Raw genomic sequence first — 21369 nt, forward strand, 5'->3', positions numbered from 1 at the left:
TGATTTGCTGGAGGTACTGTACTTGTGGGACTTTGGGCCTGCTTCTCCACATGGCTTACCAGTGACATCAAAATAACATGGCAGGGTAATGCCACTATTCTCTCCATGAGAATTAATGTTAGAACAACACCTTTCTCAAATTTCATGAATTGTCTTTCCATTGCTCTCTGTGGAATTTCTCCTCTTTTCTGCTTACAATTGTAGTCTTTGCCTGGACCAAAGCTCATAATATTTAATGATAAATGGCAACATTACAAATTGCCTCAAGCACTTCTGTGGGTTCCAGATCCAGAGCCACAGCTACAAGAACATAAATCTAGTCTTCGGTGAGCAAGTTGTTGTCTTTGCCACCTTAGCTGCCATGCTCATTATCATTGGGCTGCTGCAAATTAACACTCCCTTGAACCATCAGTGTTAGTGATTAGATACCAAGATTTGAAAATCAATGATATTTAATGATGACCTACACAAAGACCCCAGTCTCCTGTCCTTTTACTCTTCCACTGGACCAACAAATGAAAGACCTAGGCTTCCTATAGTGTGAAAGTACTAACAATGAGAACAGCAGGAGTAGTGGCTCAACAAATGAAAAGTTACAGTTGATTCACCCTTCATCACACAGATGATATTGCAACACCCTTCGATGACAAGTGGGGTGAAGATTCAACTGTGATTTCACTGATAACTGATGGTGTTCCTGGAAAAGACAGTGATCATCCTAGCAAAGGACGGCATCCCGCAAGTACTAGTAAGGCTAATGAATTGTAAAAACTTTGCCAAATGCAGACTGTATTTAACCTACTCTCTTATTCTGGCAGGATATTATGGTAAGTAGCCAGGTACTTATCTTCAGCATTGGAACAACATTTCAGAACATAGCTTTCTGAGGTAGTTAAACCAGAAATGAGACCTATGGTATGATGGCAGTCACTGGTGATCAGGAGGGACAAGTGGAGACAAAGTTTGCCTTGTAACCTGCGTTTAAAGTTAAGAAGTGATTTGTGGACTCTTCGGTGCATATCTCTCATGTTCCATTTCATCACACTTATTCACCCTATACCAAGCAACATAATTTAATTTGTTTTGGGCTGCAGGTACCTCTGTGCATCATCACTTGAAGACACTGTGTATGAGAATTAGAAGTGCAATTTCTGCCCTTTATTCTGAATATGTGGGCTTTGATACTTGGTTCATCAGCGTGTGGTTTTAACTCATTCATGGCTGTGAAGTAGGCAGCGCAGATCAAAATCCTGATTTAACTCACTAAGGAGATACTTAGAGGCAGTAACAGAGTTAAGGTTGGAGGTGTCATCCTACTTGTGCACTGCATATAGGAATAGATTTTATTTCTAAGTGCTTGTTGTTATTTGCAGCATGACTACAGGGGTACTGTGATTACCAGGCTTCTTGGGCTTTGGGATAGACTCATAGACTCTAGGACTGGAAGGGACCTCGAGAGGTCATCGAGTCCAGTCCCCTGCCCTCATGGCAGGACCAAATACTGTCTAGACCATCCCTGATAGACATTTATCTAACCTACTCTTAAATATCTCCAGAGATAGAGATTCCACAACTTCCCTAGGCAATCTATTCCAGTGTTTAACTACCCTGACAGTTAGGAACTTTTTCCTAATGTCCAACCTAAATCTCCCTTGCTGCAGTTTAAGCCCATTGCTTCTTGTTCTATCATTGGAGGCTAAGGTGAACAAGTTTTCTCCCTCCTCCTGATGACACCCTTTTAGATACCTGAAAACTGCTATCATGTCCCCTCTCAGTCTTCTCTTTTCCAAACTAAACAAACCCAATTCCTTCAGCCTTCCTTCATAGGTCATGTTCTCAAGACCTTTAATCATTCTTGTTGCTCTTCTCTGGACCCTCTCCAATTTCTCCACATCTTCCTTGAAATGCGGTGCCCAGAACTGGACACAATACTCCAGTTGAGGCCTAACCAGCGCAGAGTAAAGCGGAAGAATGACTTCTCGTGTCTTGTTTACAACACACCTGTTAATGCATCCCAGAATCACGTTTGCTTTTTTTGCAACAGTATCACACTGTTGACTCATATTAAGCTTGTGGTCCACTATGACCCCTAGATCTCTTTCTGCCATACTCCTTCCTAGACAGTCTCCTCCCATTCTGTATGTGTGAAACTGATTGTTCCTTCCTAAGTGGAGCACTTTGCATTTATCTTTATTGAACTTCATCCTGTTTACCTCAGACCATTTCTCCAACTTGTCCAGATCATTTTGAATTTTGACCCTGTCCTCCAAAGCAGTTGCAATCCCTCCCAGTTTGGTATCATCTGCAAACTTAATAAGCGTACTTTCTATGCCAACATCTAAATCGTTGATGAAGATATTGAACAGAACCGGTCCCAAAACAGAACCCTGCGGAACCCCACTTGTTATACCTTTCCAGCAGGATTGGGAGCCATTAACAACTACTCTCTGAGTACGGTTATCCAGCCAGTTATGCACCCACCTTATAGTAGCCCCATCTAAATTGTACTTTCCTAGCTTATCTATAAGAATATCATGCGAGACTGTATCAAATGCCTTACTGAAGTCTAGATATATCACATCCACCGCTTCTCCCTTATCCACAAGGCTCGTTATCCTATCAAAGAATGTTATCAGATTAGTTTGACACGATTTGTTCTTTACAAATCCATGCTGGCTATTCCCTATCACCTTACCACCTTCCAAGTGTTTGCAGATGATTTCTTTGATTACCTGCTCCATTACCTTCCCTGGCACAGAAGTTAAACTAACTGGTCTGTAGTTTCCTGGGTTGTTTTTATTTCCCTTTTTATAGATGGGCACTATATTTGCCCCCTTCCAGTCTTCGGGAATCTCCCCCGTCTCCCATGATTTCCCAAAGATAATAGCTAGAGGCTCAGATACCTCTTCTATTAACTCCTTCAGTATTCTAGGATGCATTTCATCAGGCCCTGGTGACTTGCAGGCATCTAACTTTTCTAAGTGATTTTTTACTTGCTCTTTGCTTATTTTCTCTTCTAAATCTACCCTCTTCCCGTAAGCATTCACTATACTAGACATTCCTTCAGACTTCTCAGTGAAGACCGAAACAAAGAAGTCATTAAGCATCTCTGCCATTTCCAAGTCTCCCGTTACTGTTACCCCCTCCTCATTGAGCAGTGGGCCTACCCTGTCCTTAGTCTTCCTCTTGCTTCGAATGTATTGATAAAAAGTCTTCTTGTTTCCCTTTATTCCCATAGCTAGTTTGAGTTCATTTTGTGCCTTTGCTTTTCTAATCTTGCCTCTGCATTCCTGTGTTATTTGCCTATATTCATCCTTCGTGATCTGCCCTAGTTTCCATTTTTTATATGACGCCTTTTTATTTTGTAGGTCACGCAAGATCTCAAGGGTAAGCCAAGGTGGTCTTTTGCCACATTTTCTATCTTTCCTAACCATTGGAATAACTTGCTTTTGGGCCCTTAATAGCGTCCCTTTGAAAAACTGCCAACTTTCCTCAGTTGTTTTTCCCCTCAGTCTTAATTCCCATGGGACCTTGCCTATCAGCTCTCTGAGCTTACCAAAATCCGCCTTCCTGAAATCCATTGTCTCTATTCTGCTGTACTCCCTTCTACCCTTACTTAGAATTGCAAATTCTATGATTTCATGATCACTTTCACCCAAGCTTCCTTCTACTTTCAAATTCTCAACAAGTTCCTCCCTATTTGTTAAAATCAAGTCTAGAACAGCTTCCCCCCTAGTAGCTTTTTCAACTTTCTGAAATAAAAAGTTGTCTGCAATGCAGTCCAGGAACTTATTGGATAGTCTGTGCCCCGCGGTGTTATTGTCCCAACATATATCTGGATAGTTGAAGTCCCCCATCACCACCAAATCTTGGGCTTTGGATGATTTTGTTAGTTGTTTGAAAAAAGCCTCATCCACCTCTTCCGCCTGATTAGGTGGCCTGTAGTAGACTCCCAGCACGACATCACCTGTGTTTTTTACCCCTTTTAGCCTAACCCAGAGACTCTCCACCCTTCCGTCTCCTATGTCCATCTCCACCTCAGTCCAAGTGTGTACATTTTTAATATATAAGGCAACACCTCCTCCCTTTTTCCCCTGTCTATCCTTCCTGAGCAAACTATACCCATCCACACCAACATTCCAGTCATGTGTATTATCCCACCAAGTTTCAGTAATGCCAATAATGTCATAGTTGTATTTGTTTATTAGCACTTCCAGTTCTTCCTGCTTATTACCCATACTTCTTGCATTTGTATAAAGGCATCTAAGATACTGGTTTGATTTTGCCTCCCAGCTTTGCCCTGACCCTCCTTCCTCTCTGCCATTATAGCCCGTGCTCCCTCCTGCTTCCAACCCATCTCCCAGGTCTTGTTCCCCACTTTCCTGTGGGCTTTGCTCACCTGTCCCCGTCGAACCTAGTTTAAAGCCCTCCTTACCAGGTTAGCCAGTCTGTGCGCGAATAAGGCCTTTCCTCTCTTCGAAAGGTGAACGCCATCTGTTCCTAGCAGTCCTTCCTCAAGTAGCATCCCGTGGTCGAGGAAGCCAAAGCCCTCCTGGCGACACCATCTTCGCAGCCAGGCATTCACCTCCACAATGCATCTGTCTCTGCCCGGACCCCTACCTTCAACAGGAAGAATCGAAGAGAATACCACCTGCGATCCAAACTCCTTAACCCGTACTCCCAGAGCCCTGTAGTCACTCTTGATCTGCTCAGCATCACACCTCGCAGTATCATTTGTGCCCACATGGATGAGTAGCATGGGATAGTAGTCAGAAGGCCGGATAATCCTCGACAAAGCCTCTGTAACGTCTCGGATACGGGCCCCTGGCAGGCAGCATACCTCCCGGGATGAACGGTCAGGGCGACAGATGGGTGTCTCCGTCCCCCTCAGCAGAGAGTCTCCAACCACCACTACCCTACGTTTCTTATCAGTGGTGGCAGCAGACCTCCCAGCCTTAGGGGTACGAGGCTTCACCCCCTTAACTGTTGGGGGTGATTTCTTCTCTCCTGTATCTTTTACCACAACAGGAGGGTTCGCAGCAGTGGTGGAGCACTGCCCGCTGCTAGAAGTAACCAGCTGGCTGTGTCCACCCTGAGCCTCCTCCTCCACTGGTGTGTCAGGTACACCCTGAGGCATCTCCTCTTCCACTGCAGTGTCAGTAGTCCCGTCAACTGGGACAGCACCATCAGCTGTCTCCACATGGATACTGTCCAGGAATTGCTCATGGACATAGATGTTCCTCAGCCAGGCCACCTCCTCCTGTAGCTCTCCCACCTGCTGCCTGAGAGATTCCACCAGTAGGCACCTTTCACATTGGATGCCACCCCCAGCCTGGATATCAGTAAGTGGAAATTGCAAATTACAGTCTTTGCAAGCCCACAGCAGAATCTGGGTAAAAGCATCCATGCTTTGGTGCTCTGTCTGGCTACAGGCGCAGGTGGAGGAGACAGAAGCAGTGCTGGCACAGGTGTTACGGGTCCTCCTCACCATTTTAAGCCTCCCCCTGTCAAAGTCTCAAATTACTGTCTACAGCTCTCTGTCCGCTCCTCTTTGCTGTGAACAGAAAGGTTTTCGATGTGGCTCAGGTTATGGGTTCAAGGGACCAATGGGTCACAGATGAGACCGACAAGGGACCCCCCCTCCCTTCCTACTCCCCTTCCAAACTCCCTTGCAAAACTCCCTGTTAGCAGCTCCTGTTTGCTAAGCTCCCTGGTCGCTTGTGCGCAGCTTTATAAAGCCCTGGCCTGAGTGAATGCCCCGCCCACTGGTTAAGGCTCAGCCAATTACCAGAGGCTTCTAGCTTTCAAGCCTTCCTAGTAGCTCCACCTCCAACTGCCAGCTACAGCACACGGTCCTTCAAACAAACAAACCAAACAGACTGACAAACACAAGCTCAGCATACAGCAAGTAACCCCCAAACACACACACAAACCCAAACACTGCAGACAGGGATACTTGAAGAAACATTAGATAGTGACCTTTCCTCTAGTATTCAGTAGAACTCTATCACTGTTTCCTGCCCTTCTCCTGAATAATTATGCTAAGGTTTGTAAAAATCAACTCCCCGTGATATCTTCCTCCAACATCCAGTGCACCTGTGCATCATGGGGTAGGATCTTCTCAGTAGTGGGACAGCAATATTAAGTAAAAGCAACTTAATTTTTTTAAATGGGGCTTTAAATGTATTTGATGGAATTCTTCATTTTAAAGTTTTGGGATTTTTCTTTCGTGTTAAGAAAGTTAGGAACCATTAGGAAAGGGTATCAGAGGGGTAGCTGTGTTAGTCTGGATCTGTAAAAGCAGCAAAGAGTCCTGTGCCACCTTGTAGACTAACAGATGTTTTGGAGCATGAGCTTTTGTGGATGGCCACTACATGCATCCAATGAAGTGGGTATTCACCCACGAAAGCTCCAAAACCTCTGTTAGTCTATAAGGTGCCACAGGACTCTTTGCTGCTTTTATTAGGAGAGGGATAGATAATAAGATAATAAATGCTATAATGCCACTATATAAAGCCATGGTATGCCCACACCTTGAATACTACATGCAGTTTTGGTTGCCCCTTTTCAAAAAAGATATATTAGAATGGGAAAAGGCACAATGAAGGGTAACAAAAATGATTAGGGATATGGAACAGCTTCCATATGAGGAGACATTAAAAAGACTGGGATTGTTCAGCTTGGAAAAGAGATGACTAAAGGGGATATGACAGAGGTCTATAAAATCATAAATGGTGTGGAGAAAGTGAATAGGGGAGTGTTATTTACCCCTTCTCATAACACAAGATCCAAATGAAATTAAAGGCAGCGGGTTTAAAACCAACAAAAGGAAGTACTACTTCACGCAGTGCACTGTCAAACCTGTGTAGGGTGACCAGATGTCCTGATAAAATTGGGACTGTCCCGATATTTAACTCTTTGTCCTACATCCCAACCAATGTATGATCAGGACACCATTTTCCCCAATATTGTAGAGTTGCCAGGCATCCGGTTGGTGCGGGGCTAGCAGGTTCCCTACCTGTCTTCACACAGCTCCCCAGAAGCAGCAACATCTCCGTCTGGCTCCTAGTTAAAGGAAAGGCCTGGGGGACTCTGGATGCTGCCCCCACCATGAGCATAGGCTCTGCAACTCCCATTGGCCAGGAACTGTGGCCAATGGGATTTGCTGGGGTGGCATCTGCAGGTAGAGGCAGCAGTAGCATGTAGAGTTGCCTGGCCTTGCCTCTACCTAGGACAAGAGGGAGATGTCGCCCAAGGTAAGCGCCACCTGGAGCCTGCTCCCCCTCCCACTGGGGGCTGGAGCCGGGGCCAGGCACCCCTGACACGGGGCTGGGGCTGCTCGGGTCAGCTGGCTTGGGGTTCCTCTGGCATGGGGAGGGGGAGTGGCTTGGAATTTCAGCCATGGAGGAGGTGGAGGAGCTCAGAGCTCCTGCTGCAGGAGGTGGGACCTTGTGTAGGCAGGGGCGGGATCACAGGGCTAGCCTCCATGAAGTGTGGGGGAGTCCACCCTCCACCCATGCTCTCCCATGTGTCTCGATATTTTATTCTTGCGATCAGATCACCTTACACCTCTGGAACTCATTGCCAGGAGATGCTGTGAATACCAGAATTATATCTGGGTTCAGAAAAGAATAAATTCATGAAGGATAGGTCCATCAGTGGCTATTACCCAAGATGGCCAGGGATGCAACCCCATGCTCTGAGTGTTCGTATGCTGGGACTGGATAATAGGGGATGGAGCATTCAATAATTGCCCTGTGCTGTTCATTCCCTCTGAAGCATCTGACATTGTCCACTGTCAGAAGACAAGATGCTGGGCTTAATGGACCACTGGTCTGAGCCAGGTTGGCGATTTGTATGGTCTTATGTGTGCTTGGAAGGATATAGATGTTTCTGGAAGGAGAAATGAATGCCGTGTAGGAGTTTCTTGCTGAAATTCCCTATAACTTTTTCTACTTGGCTTTATCCAGTTTTATGGAATAGAAGAAATCAGTTCAACTCTGGACTCATCACTAAGGTTTCTTTATTCACATACAGTCAAACTACCCTTGAGTTGATCAAGCTCGAGAGTAGACGGCGGGTACAGAGTATACCCTAAACTCAAGATACATAATCATGAATTAGCTTATTAACATACTTATACTGAATACTATTTGTTAATATGTTGTATTGTATATTTTATGATTGATACACTCATTTTTATAATTGATCCCGGTATAGATCATGAATTGTCCAAGAGCTGCAAAGTATGCTAGTAAGCAAAGCTGCAGCTGCAAGCTTATCACATATTACTCTTCTTACAATTTCTTTATCTACTAACTATATATTATTGACAAGGCCACGTGTGAGTTTATGCTTTGTCCATTGTTAACTTCTGTTTCCTTACCTCTCTTTCTTCATTCCTTCTTGCATTGTTCATGCAAGGCTGACATTTCTAGTGCTTTTTGTGGTAAACATTGGACTGGTGGAGAAAGAAAATAATAGAATGATTTCTTTCTACCATCTCTTGCTTCACATTGATGCCAATGGAACATAAAGTTAAGCATATGCTTAAGAGGTTTGCTGGACAGGAATAAACGGATGAAGGAGGCCCTGATCGCCATAGGTGTGGCAGATATTTCCCCAATCACCCAGGTAATATAGCTGAGTTAGAAGAATAAGATTCCTGATAGTGGCATTAAAAGCTTTATGAAGAGGGGGAGGCTCCTTGTGTAAACAAATGTGCCCTTCTGCCTGAGAAAATGTGAAAGAGGTTCACGCCTTATGGATATCCTCAGGTGGAGACATAAAAGGTCAATAATATTCAAAATAAGAAACTTGACAGTTAATTTTCTAGTTGTAGGTTTGGATGTGGAGCAAGACTTTCTCTACAGCGTGATTTCTGGAAACCTTGGTCTTGCTAGAGCCTAGTAGGGGAAAAAGCAGTTCCAAAATGACATAAAATGTTACCTTGTTTTGCAATTTTGTTGTCTGGTTGTTTCTACTGGGATTTCTTTCTTCTTGATTTCCTCTTTCTTTGAATTAATAGTTCTGTGCTGTTGCAAAATCTGTGTATAATCTTGGACAGGGGCTTCATGATGGACGTTTGGTTTTCTTTTCCTTAATGGTTTATGAAATGCATTGACACTTGAGGCTGATGTCTTGCTTGTGTTCTCACACTCCTTCACTGGCATGACATAGTTTTGGGGTGAAAGTTAGAGCAAAGTGAAGTTTCAATGAAAAAAATGATTAAAAAAATTCAACAAGTTTGTGCGCATGTATGTGAAAATATGTTGCTATTTCTTGATCAGCGGTAGTGTGAAAATATTGGCAGGATTGCCTAGAAGTATAAGGTGATGCAGTAACTCTCCAGGTAAATAGGCTGTGGATATGTCACTTGTGGATTTTCCTGACAGGAACTATTATCCATTGTTCAACAGCATCTTCTTTAACTCAGAGCAAGACGTTGTGTGAATTGTACCAGCAGGGATTTCAATTTACTGCATCAAAAACTAGCAAAACCAATTTCAAAGTAAATTGTTACATTTATGCTATCTATCTCCCTGAATGATTTTCTCCCAGATAATTCTGTGACATGGGAAAAATGACAGGTACAGAAGACAAATCTAAGGATTAGCTCCCATTATGTAGTAATCACATCATGCAGACACTAAGACTTATTCCGTAACCATGATTTAGGGTCCCAGGGCAGGATCTCACTGATTGGTAAGTAAATCACAATGCTTAGGTTAAACAAAATGGGATCAGATTTATTCCCATTAGGAGTTAGCCCCAGAGAGAGCCAAAATATAGTTTTTAGTTAGGATGGGAAAATCTTAGCCTAGATATCACAGTAGCTGTATAGATACATGAGAAAGAGAGACAAAAACATCAAAGAGCTAGCCATAATTCTGCATCAGTTTAACTAATCTGAAGGCTCAAACTCCTACAGTTATATATGGGTAACAAGTTACACTCTAGCTCTTCAAAGTGGATCTTTACAATGCATTTGAAATGGCAAGTTGCTGCTGCTACTTGGCCTGCCATTATTGCTGCTATTTCCTCGTCTATTGCTGCAGCTGCATTGCACATTATCACTGGGATGTCCTCCATCAGTTTCACAACCCTGACCTCAGAATGTTGTGAATGAATGGATAAGGGAAAAAGCAGTGATAGTGTTGAATAGAACAGAGGGACCTGTCTACTGTCCTCTTTCTTTACCCTTTACACAAGAGAAAGAAAATGGTCTGGTGTAAGAGGAGCAAAGAGGTGAACATATTGTGAGTAGTGGCTCATTAAAAAAAATGTTGGTAATTCATCCAGCCATCATCACAGCAGATGAGGACTCCCTACATGGGGCACATCATGAAAACTCTACTCAAGGTCAACAAATTCCTGGATTTATTCCTTTGCAGCAGCCCTCGACAGATCACAAAGAAGAGCATCTCATCACTGTTATGAAGGGTAATACATTATAACAATTTTATCTAATGTACTTCCTGTAAGATCTGTTAAGTAATTGGTGGAAAGGAACCTGGAAGACAACCAGCTTTTCTCCTGCTCAGTGAGTTTACCATCTATTTCTAGGTTTTATTTCCCATTGACCAGACTCTGAAAGAAACAAAGCATCCACAGCACTCTACTGAAGACATTCTCCCCCTCCCACCCTCATTTTCTCTCTCCAAGCCTAACTGCACCTTTTGCTGGATCCTTTAGGGAAGTCATACTCTTCCTGTGGATGTGCCAGGGTATCAGGATATCCAGGTTCTGCAGGTTCCGTGCCATCATTAATCTCTGAGTTAGAAAGTCCAGTGATTGCTGCTATTGATTTTTTGCTTTGACTTTGTGCTCCTGTAGCTTCTTCCTTCTTCTTTGTTCACAGTATTTCCCACAAAATCATGTCACTGAACAAAAGCAGCTTATTGAGTGCTGGTATGATGGTAGGCTCTCTAGTATATAAAAGAAAGCCTTAACTATCAACTGATTGCTAAGCTAAACAAATCATTGAACTCTGTTGTTAAAACAAAAAGTAAAGGTGAAAATTATGCTTTGTGTTGGTACTAACTCAGAGGAAAAGTTTAAAGGAAATTAACATATTACAACAGATGAGACTCATATGATAATGCTGCTGCTGCTGAACACTCAGTACAAGAGCCACTTAAACCTAGGTTCTTTCATGAGTGGGACAACAATGAGAACAATGATTATTAGTGAGGATAGTGATTAATTGTCCATTTATCTCTTATACTTGATTTGAGCTCTATAGATATAGCTTAGTGAAGAGTAGCATTGGGATGCCATTCACAAAATTAACCATATTTGGAAAGATGACATGTAATGGATGATAGCATTTCTGGTGATGCTGTGCCATTGCAAGAACATGACTTTGTGTGGCACTAATTTCAGGAATAGTATTAGCAACATATTGGCCCCTGTGATCACTCAGGAATGGGAACAGGGAATGAACATCCCCGCTCTACACCTGGCTTTCAGGTTTTAAAAAAAAAATATATTCAGAGTTCCATAACTTTTCTGAATTTGTTGAGTCCACTAATATAGTGCACCATTTACATCATTTTAAAGAAATATATCAAGTAATTATCTCCTCTGTGAAATTATGTGTTCCTCTTCTGAACTTGAAATGGGAGATGGGATGTTCACTAGATCTCTACAGATCTTTATATGTTTTCTTATATTTTCTTATTGTCTGAGGTTATGGACATCAGCTTTAATGAATAATTAGGGCTTATGATTTTAGGATTTCACTGATAAATGCTGATAAAACATGCCCAATGCAATCAATTGGTGTTTATCCAATGGACATGGGGAAAAAACACCAGAAATGGTTACTTGAATCTCAGGGCTTGTCTACGCGGAGCTGTAATGCATTCTACAGGGGTGTGATTGGTCCATGTAGACTGTGCTGGTGCCCAATAAAGGTTCTCTAGGTGCTTTAACATAGTGCTGTTTGAAATAGTACCACATTAAAATGCACTAGAGAAAACCTTACAAGGAGATTACTCATTACAGTATATACAAAGAAAGAGCCCCAAAACATTCTAAATTTTGTACATCTACATGAAACTACATGAAACCAAAAAAAAATAATTAAACCATGATAAACAGAAGCCCTATGAATAGAGTTAGTAATTAGTAGAAATGAGCCTCAGGACAAACCCCAGATCTCAACCCCCTGTACATTGGTGACACATGATTCCAAGAACAGATCCAAATCTGAATGTCCTGGTTTTCCCCTCTCTCAATACTGGGATGAACCAAACGCTGCATACCTCAACACCCCTGCTCTTTGAGGAAGTAGAGATCTGTAGCTACACGTTTCCACTCAAGCCTGTAATCTCATGGCTATTTGGGTGATAATCCTTAGCACTGACAATGAAGAGCATTAGGAAAGATAATCATTTTCATATGAATTTATGTGATCTCTTACTTAAGAGACTATTTGTTGCTAAGTGTCCATGTGGGTAGCATCACATGAAAGTAAGGTCAATAACTTATAAAATAAGATGTGTGGGGTTTTTTTAATGTTGATTGCATTATTAAAGTTTGATTTTGCTGGTGTGCATGTGCAGAAAGGTTTTCTCTCTGTCTTTGTCATTCTAAAACTTGATTAGGACATGATAGGAGACAAACATCTACTCTTACTAGAGACCAAATTCCGCTGTCCTTTCTCAGTTTTTACCAAGTCCACTGACAGATTTTTCCCTGAGGAAATGAATGCAGGATTTGACCCTAAAATCTTACTTTGCTTTGGCAGTTTGTTTGCTTAACTTCTGGGTGTTTCTGGTGGGAATTCCCCTGCTTCATCTCTCTTTTGGCAATTGACTTTGTGCCCATTGCCAATATCCTAGTCAACCTCTAGATTCATCTTCTGGCCAGGGGCTTTCATTCTCCTTATACTTATTGTTTATATAATAAATTAATACCAAAGATTCATGTCCTTTTAACATTCAATATAATACTGACATTATTATAGGCCAATGCTGATTCAATTAAAATCAAAACTTCAGTGGAAAAGCTTTGGTGGCGGTGGTGCTTCTTGTAACTTTTCTTAAGAACATGTCTGCAGTTCAAAAAGAAGTAAAGAACAAGAAGAAACAACAAATGGAGAATGAAAACTAGAAGTAACAACAATGACTCCATTATTGTAGAGCAGGGTTCTGGTTTTTTTATATCAGATGAGATTTTATTTTGCTGCATCATAAATTAGATGAAGAAGTTGACCCCAATTCCAAATTGTTCGGAACGATCTTTTCCTAGATAATTATATGATGTAGAGAGAATGTCACAAGTGAGTAAACTGTTGGTCACATCCATTACATTGCAACCAGATCATGCAATCTCTACAGATTCAATGTCATTCCTTAGCTATGATTTGGAACCATAAGCAAGTCAATCATAGTGGTCAGAGAACTTTCCCTTTAGAAGCTCACACAGAGACATTTCCAGCACACATCGTTGAGATAGGGATTGAGGAATTTATAACCTGGACAGCACATGTTCCTTTGCAAGTGCATAAGAAAGACTCACGTGGTTAGACAGCTTAAAGACACATGGACAGGGAACTCCCCACTATCAAAATATGCACTTCACTAATTTGCTCTTTGTGATATGTAGAATAAACAGTTACTTTCCTGCACTCCCAAGTGGTTCTTTACAACATGATGGAAATGACGAGTTTATGCTTCTACTTGGTCTTTTGCTGCATCTAATTCCTTTCTGTTACTGTTGCTGCTTTGCTTATTATCACTGGGATGCTCTCCATCAAATTTACATCTTCTGAGCCCAAGACAATGTGTATGGATGGATGAGAAAAGAACAGTGGTAGTGGTAAACAAAACTGATGATCTTCTCTGCTATCCTCTTTCTTCTTAATATTCACCAAAGAAGGACAAAGACTGTGGGTTTGACCATAGGGGGACAATCAAGAAGGTTAATCCAAGTTAACTAAAGGAGTGAATTTAAAGTGGATTAGTTAAATTGCATTAAACCCTTGTGTGGATACTCCCATTCAGAATTAATTTGGCCTTAATTTGATTTAGTTTAATTTATTTAAAGTGAATTAAACTAAACCAAATTAAGGCACTTTAATTCTGAATGAGTGTCTGCACATCAGTGATTCAATGTAATTAATTCACCTTACATTCACACCTTTAATTAATTTGTCTTAATTTTCCCTAGTCTTCTCCCATGTAGAGAAGCTCTGAGTTTCAAAAGAGCAAAAGCTGAAAATAATAATGGGGTGGTCGCATAGCAAATAATTCAGTAACCCATCCTCATAGCAGAAGAAGATTCACACGATGGGGCAAATCATGGAAACTCAACTCGAGATCATTGGATTCTTGGATTTATTCCTTGGACATGGTACTCTACAGATCACAAGGAAGAGCGTCCCACCTCTGCCAGCAAGGGTAAAACCTTACAACAATTATAGCTAATGTCCTTCATACAGAATAACTTGCTAACACTGATAAACAGCAGCACGTAAAAATAAACTCTCCATTGATAAGATTTGGCAGCTAATCACCTTTGCCCATGTTATCTGAATTGTCCATTTATTCCCAAATTCTATTTCCAATGGGCAAGATCCTGAGAGGTGCTGAGCACATGTAACGTCCCACTTAATACATTCTTCATCATTTTTCTCCCTCTGTTAGTCCCATTTTCTCACTCCTAAATTAAATAAGTCCCAGCAGGACGGCTAGGCTAGGCTAGGCTTACTGTAAAAACAATAGATAAGAATTATACCTTTGGTGGCTAAATAAATAAAAAGTTCTTAGTATATTTAACTTCAGTGCGACAGATATAGACTCACAGGAAGATGGTGCAGCTGGTGAAGACTCAGTGTAAGATTTATTAAAACATGGATTTTTTCCTGCAGGGGATAACTCTGATGATAAGGAACAGCAACCGCCTCATACTAGTAAGGATAATAATTGATGATCCTTCTATATAATGAGTTTTATTTTAAGTCTATAGATATAGCTCAGTAAAAAGCCACACTGGAATTATGGCACTATCCTTGGAAGGATGACATATGCCAGCTGGTCAGCCTTTCGTTTGTCATTCTAGATCAGGTGATTATGTGTGCCACTGATTCCAGAAATGGCATAAGCAGCATGATGACATATATGGTTGCTCAGAATAGGGAACAGGGAAGAGATTTCCTTGCTCTACTGCAGGGTTTTCATTTTGGAAAAACCCTGTATGCAGAGTTCCAAAACTTTTCTGACCTTGTTGCATTTAGCTTTACTGGTGCATCATTAACGACATTTTAAAGAAACTCTCAAAAATATTTCTCATAAAACCTCATTGTGCTTCCTTAGTGTGAGCTGAAGTGGGAGACAGGTTGTTCATCAGATTTCTACAGACACAGCAAGCATTTCCTTTATCTCTGAGTTTATGACCACTTGATTTCATGACTAATGTAGTTAAGAGAGGTGGGAATCATCCAAACCCCCAGATCTGAACACCTGTTTGGTGAAATTTGATTTCAGAGTGGGTTTTAAGTCTGAGCTTCATGGCTGACTTTTATCTGAATCATCAGCCTACCCAGAAGCTGTGTTCCAAACTTCCCCAGGCTTTGCTGGAGGTCTGATCTGAAATCAAGCACATTTTGACTCAATATCCATGAACAGATTATGATACCGTATTAGATTTTCTGGGTCTGCGAGTAGCAATATATTCTTGGAGCAAAAACTCAGTAACATATCAGGTAAGGCAAATGTGATTTTTCTTTATTGTTATGTTAATACATTATCAGTGTGGCTTTTGCTGAGGTAGGATTATGTGGAAACTGTAAATTCTCCCTCTGTGTACAGATCTCTGGCAACACAATTGTTTAGGATTAGAAGATGGAATATATTTTAAATACATTAGGGTATTTCAGATGTTTTTGTTTTCTTGAATTTACTGGTATTTGTGGTGATATTTTCTCTGGCTAAACCTCAGTTCTAGCAGATGGCTTTATGCCTGTTCCCTATACTCTGGTTCAGCATGGTATATATTCTCTGGGCAGGGACTTTTGTTTTCCTTGCACTGGTAGTGCATTGTGTCTTCATCCTGCTCTCATAGATATGGCATGTTACTCTTGCTACTTGGCCTGCCATTGTTGCTGTTAGTCCTTTTGCTGCATCCACTTCCTTTTCTGTTGTCACAGCTGCTTTGCCCATTAGTGCTGGGATGTGCTCCATCAATCTCACTCCTCCTGATCTCAGGTTGATGTGACTGAATTGATGATGGAAAAAAATGAACAAAACACAAGGTGCTTCTGGCTGTCATCCTCTTTCTCTACTATGTGGAAAGGGAAAAGACAAAGATGTTGTATAAGAAGATCAAAAGGTGAAAAAAATTATTGGAAGTGGTGGGTCAGTAAATAAGCTGTTCATTGATTGAATCATCCAACATCACAGCATATGAGGACTCTCATCATGGAAACTCTACTCAACGCCAACAGATGCCTGGATTTATTCCTTCATGGCAGCCCTCTGCAGATCACAAGGAAGAGCATCCCTCCACTGCTGGCCAGGGTAATCCATTATATTCATTTTATCTTATGTGCTCCATCTACTGCCTGTTGACAAACCTGAGCAAAAGTTGAGCTCCAAAGGGCAAACTCTTTGATGGCAAAAGGCTATTAATCAGCTTTTCTCATCCTATTTGTGTTTTTTATTATTACTAACTCTATATGGAATCCCCTCTTATTGGAAGTTTTTAAGAACAGGCTAGACAAACACCTGTCAGGCATGGGCTAGGTGTACGTAGTCTTACCTAAGCACATTGGGATGGACTAGATGATCTCTTGAGGTCCCTTCCAACGCTACATTTTTATGATTCTATAGTCTATGGCCAGATCCTGAGAGGATGCCGAACACTTGTAACTCTTTAATGTAGGTCCTCAGCATCTCTCAGGATTTAGCCTAACACAAACAACCCAAACTGTATCTACACTTTTATGCTATCACTCATCAGAATTAATATGGTGAATATGGAGTTCATCATTAAAGGGAATACTCAAAAGGGGTGACTCATGGATGAATGTGATATCTCGGCGCCATGAACAATTTTCTTTATTAGCTTGTTTCTGGCTGGGTGAAGAAATATTTTTCTAGTGGATGACTTAAATAAGTGAACAGATTTAGTCATTTTAAAAAAAGTAAGTTATTGTAAGGTATTTATTATATTTTTCCTGCTGAATCATACAGGCAAAGAGAGAGGAAATTTTGTACTTGGTCTGCACGATGAGTTTATTTTTTTTCATTATCTGTTATTATTGAAGATATTTTAGTCATGGATTTGTCCCTTCCAAGCTATTCTCTCCTCCTTCTTGATCCTACAGTTTAATCTGCATAATGCTATACATATGATAACTGTCATGACTATCTCTTGCCACAAATTCATCTTTATTTCAGAGGATCAAATCTAAGGAGGCATTACTTTGACTTTCTTTGCTAGTAGAATACAGTAATTTCTGCTATTGTGGATCCTTGACCATTATTCAGGGATCATTTCCAGCAAATCACATCTTCTGAAAGAAAATGTGATATCAATAGATGTTTTTTTCTGCAATTTCTTCCTCCCAAGCCCCCTCAGATTTCTTCTAGTAAAAGTGTAAAATCTGTTGTAAAAACAAGAAGAGATGAAGATATAATTGTCTGGGTGCTGGCTCATTATCCGAAAGTTCATGTCAGGTTTAACATCGTCATAGCAGATGAGGACTCACAGGAGAATATTACACGTGGTGAAGATTCTAGGCAAAGTCACCTAAACCGTGGTTCTCTTCCTGAAGGACACAACGAGAGGAAGGACGGACATCCCACAAGCACCTGTAAGGATACTGAATTATAATCCGCTTTGTTAATTGATCTTATATAACTCTCTAAAACTTGAAACTCATAGAAACAGCACTAAGCACCACATTTTTCTATAATAAGCATTGGACGAAATCCTAAGGATCTTATTCTATTTTTTTCTCAGACTTTACTTGGGCAAAAATTGACTTATTTTATACATCCCCACCCTTGAAAAGATGTCAAAGTCCTCTTGCAAAATACTTCTGGAGCAGAAGTGTCATTCCTAGAGAGATGACTTTGTGTAGTGCTTAGTCCAGAAGTGGCAATGGCAACACAATGACATTTAGGGTTTCTTATATTGGCAAACAGGGAGTAAAATTGGCATGCAGGGAGTAAACTATTTTTTACTTGAGTTGACATTTTAAAAGCCCTATGTACAGAGTTCCATAGCTTTTCTGAACTTGTTTCTTCCATCTCTGTTGTGCACCATTTGTAACATTTTAAAGATGGAACTATCAAATGATTTCTTTTGTAAAACACTGTCACCATTTTTGAGAAAGTACTTCTGCAGAAGAGAGTTAAATTTACCACTTCTCCGTAGATGCAGGAGGTATTTATCTTAACCGTTGATCTTTATTAGTGCCATATTTTCTGAGTAATGCGACTAGCCTGGTGGTATAAATCTCAACTGTAATTAAATGGTGTATGAGTAAGGTGAGTCTCTCCACTGAAATCAGTGACACTTCCTGCTTCAGAAGCTATGTCTTTTGCTGAGTGTTGCTGAGGGCTTGTCTACATCAGAAAGTTGCAGCGCTGGTGAGGGAGTTACAGCGCTGCAACTTTGAAGGTGTACACATCTGCAGGGCATCACCAGCGCTGCAACTCCCTGTTTGCAGCGCTGGCCGTACTCCCGTTTTGTCTCGGGTGTAGAGGATCCAGCGCTGGTGATCCAGCGCTGGTAACCCAATGTAGACACTTACCAGCGCTTTTCTTGACCTCCGTGGAAGGAGGAAGCCTCTGGTAATCAAGCTGGTCTCCTTTCCCGGTTTGCTCTCTCGTTCCCGGCACCCCGAGCAAGCAGGTCTCCTTCCCTGCGGTTTGCTGGGTGGCTCCGGGAACGCGAGAGCAAACCGCGGCGAAGCTGGTCTCCTTTCCCGGTTTGCTCTCTCGTTCCCCGAACCCCCGAGCAAGCAGGTCTCCTTCCCTGCGGTTTGCTGGGTGGCTCCGGGAACGCGAGAGCAAACCGCGGCGAAGCTGGTCTCCTTTCCCGGTTTGCTCTCGCGTTCCCGGAACCCCCCTTGAAGCCGCCCAACAGCGCTGCAGTGTGGCCACATCTAACACCACTTGCAGCGCTGGTTGCTGTAAGTGTGGCCACTCTGCAGCGCTGGCCCTATACAGCTGTACTAATACAGCTGTAACAACCAGCGCTGCAAAATTGTAGATGTAGACATACCCTGAGAAAGCCCAGTGTTTAACTCATTTCTAGCTGTGAGTGGGCAATAGCTGGTGAACATTGTAATAAGCGTCTTGCACACAAGTATGTTTGCAAGAGACTGGTTTTATTTTCTGGCCTCAATCACATGATATAGGTCAAGTTTACATAGCAGGGGTGGGAATGCCCTGAGTCCACTGCTTAATGTTCTGAGTGGGATGGAATGCATAAAAAAATCTTTAAGTTTAAAGTTAGATACTGTTCAAACTTTTTTTTTAATTGTTTTTAAAATACTGAGTTTGATTTTACTGGCATAGAGTTGTGTGTGTGGAGATGTGTGTGTCCAGTTTGCAACCTGGTCTCTGACAACATAACTTAAAGGGAGAAAATTATCTAAAAGAACTAAAGGCCAGATCTTGTAGTCCTTACCGAAGTCAGGGGCATCTTGCATAAAGACTGCAGTATTTGGCTTTAAAAGTTTAACTTTGGTGGGTGGGTTTCTTGATTTCTTGCTGTTTTGCTATGGGAATATTTGTGACTTCATCTGTCTTTGAGCTGATGGGTTTGAGTACAGCACTATTCACACATACTGTGTGTTCTCCGGGTTTCCTTGCACTAATTTTTTACAACATGCATTGATGCCAGATGGTCCAACCTTTATCTTGTACTCAAATTCATTTCAATATTGTCATGTTTATTGGCCAGTTCCTCTTCCCATTTAATTCACTGCTGAACTTCTATTGATTTCAAAGGGAGCAGGATTAGACCCTTTGTTTTTTGATGCAAGTGTGCACAAATTTTTAACTTCTGTATGTAAGGCTGATATATTGGTACTGTAGTAATTTTGGACTTTTTCCTGACAAGTATATCTCTGTCATTTAGTAGTGTTTCTGCTATACTTGCAAGGTTTTCATTTCATTATGTGATAAACTAACTAGAAAAAAATGGGATATATTTTGAATTTTTTCGCATTGCAGAATATATACTCTCCTGTCTGTTTGTTGGAATTGGTTAGTTGTCATTACAAAACAGTAAGTGAAATGCCACTGTGACTTATAGTGATCTAGTTTTTGAAAGCAGTACAGTTTGTGTCATTAACAAAAGATGAGTTAGAGGAACAATCAAATAACAGAAAGGTTGCTGCTATTTGGTCTGCCACTGCTGCTTCTGTAACTTCCTTTGTTCTTTCTACTTTGCTCTGTATTACTGGGAGAAATTCCAGAAAATTCACATTTCCTGATACCAGGATTATGTGAGTGGATGGATGAGAAAACCAGTGAAACAGTTGAACAAAGCAGAGGGTCATGTCTATTTACCTCTTGTTTCTCCACTATATACACTAGTAAAAGACAAAGACCAGGTGTAGAGAACAGCAACGAATAGGAATCACATAAGTTAAGGCTCATCAGTGAAGTGCTCTACATTGATTTAACTATTGTCCTAACAGCTGTGGATCGCCACCATTACACACATCATGAAATCACCACCCAAGCAAAACCATTTTCCCCTCCATGGTGGCATTCTGTAAATTCCAAGGAACAGCACCCGACAACTGCCAGTAACGGTAAAGAATTTATATAATTTCACCTAAGCAGCTTTGTTTAAAGTCTGTTGCTAAAGCTGAGTTGAAGGCAGCATGGAAGTGTAAACCCTGCATATATATGAAGTGGCAGCCAAACAGCCTTTCTGATACTGTGTTGGCTTCTTATGTGTTCCCTGTTTCTGTTTCCAATAAGAATAACTCACTCTTTTACATTCACTATGTTTTCACCAGAACTAATCTGTTAAGTCTTGAGGTCCTAATCTAGTGCATTTTTATATAGCATGTGCAAAGGGCAAAGCTTATTGGAAAAACACAAGTGAAAACATGGATACGAGATAGCTAGCTGCTGCAGTGATAAAAACATTTAAAATGTTCATAATAATAAATATTTTGGCTTTAGAATGTAGTTTATTTTAAAAGCATAGGTGGCATATCTGTAGCAACATAAACCGTTGGTAGCATTACAGGATTAGAATAACAAATATGATTATGTTTACAACTACAAATTATGCAAAAGGATTTCTTAAGATTTCTTAATTGGAACTGTTACATTGAAATAGAGAATATATATATTAAATGTACCTGGCCATTATTTTCCTTGATTT

The 21369-nt window shown here is 41.1% G+C and overlaps 1 protein-coding gene across 3 annotated transcripts in view; it reads left to right on the top strand.

Moving 5' to 3' along the window:
• Nucleotides 1-21369, top strand: part of CD44 (CD44 molecule (Indian blood group)) — a 113852-nt gene that overhangs the window by 45373 nt on the left and 47110 nt on the right. For all 3 annotated transcript variants that reach the window (XM_050955288.1, XM_050955289.1, XM_050955290.1), the window contains exon 6: nucleotides 623-748. In XM_050955288.1, the coding sequence (XP_050811245.1) occupies nucleotides 623-748 (126 nt within the window). The remainder of the gene's footprint in view (nucleotides 1-622; nucleotides 749-21369) is intronic.

The sequence above is a fragment of the Gopherus flavomarginatus genome, chromosome 5 (assembly GCF_025201925.1).
Source record: "Gopherus flavomarginatus isolate rGopFla2 chromosome 5, rGopFla2.mat.asm, whole genome shotgun sequence".
NCBI lineage: Eukaryota > Metazoa > Chordata > Testudines > Testudinidae > Gopherus > Gopherus flavomarginatus.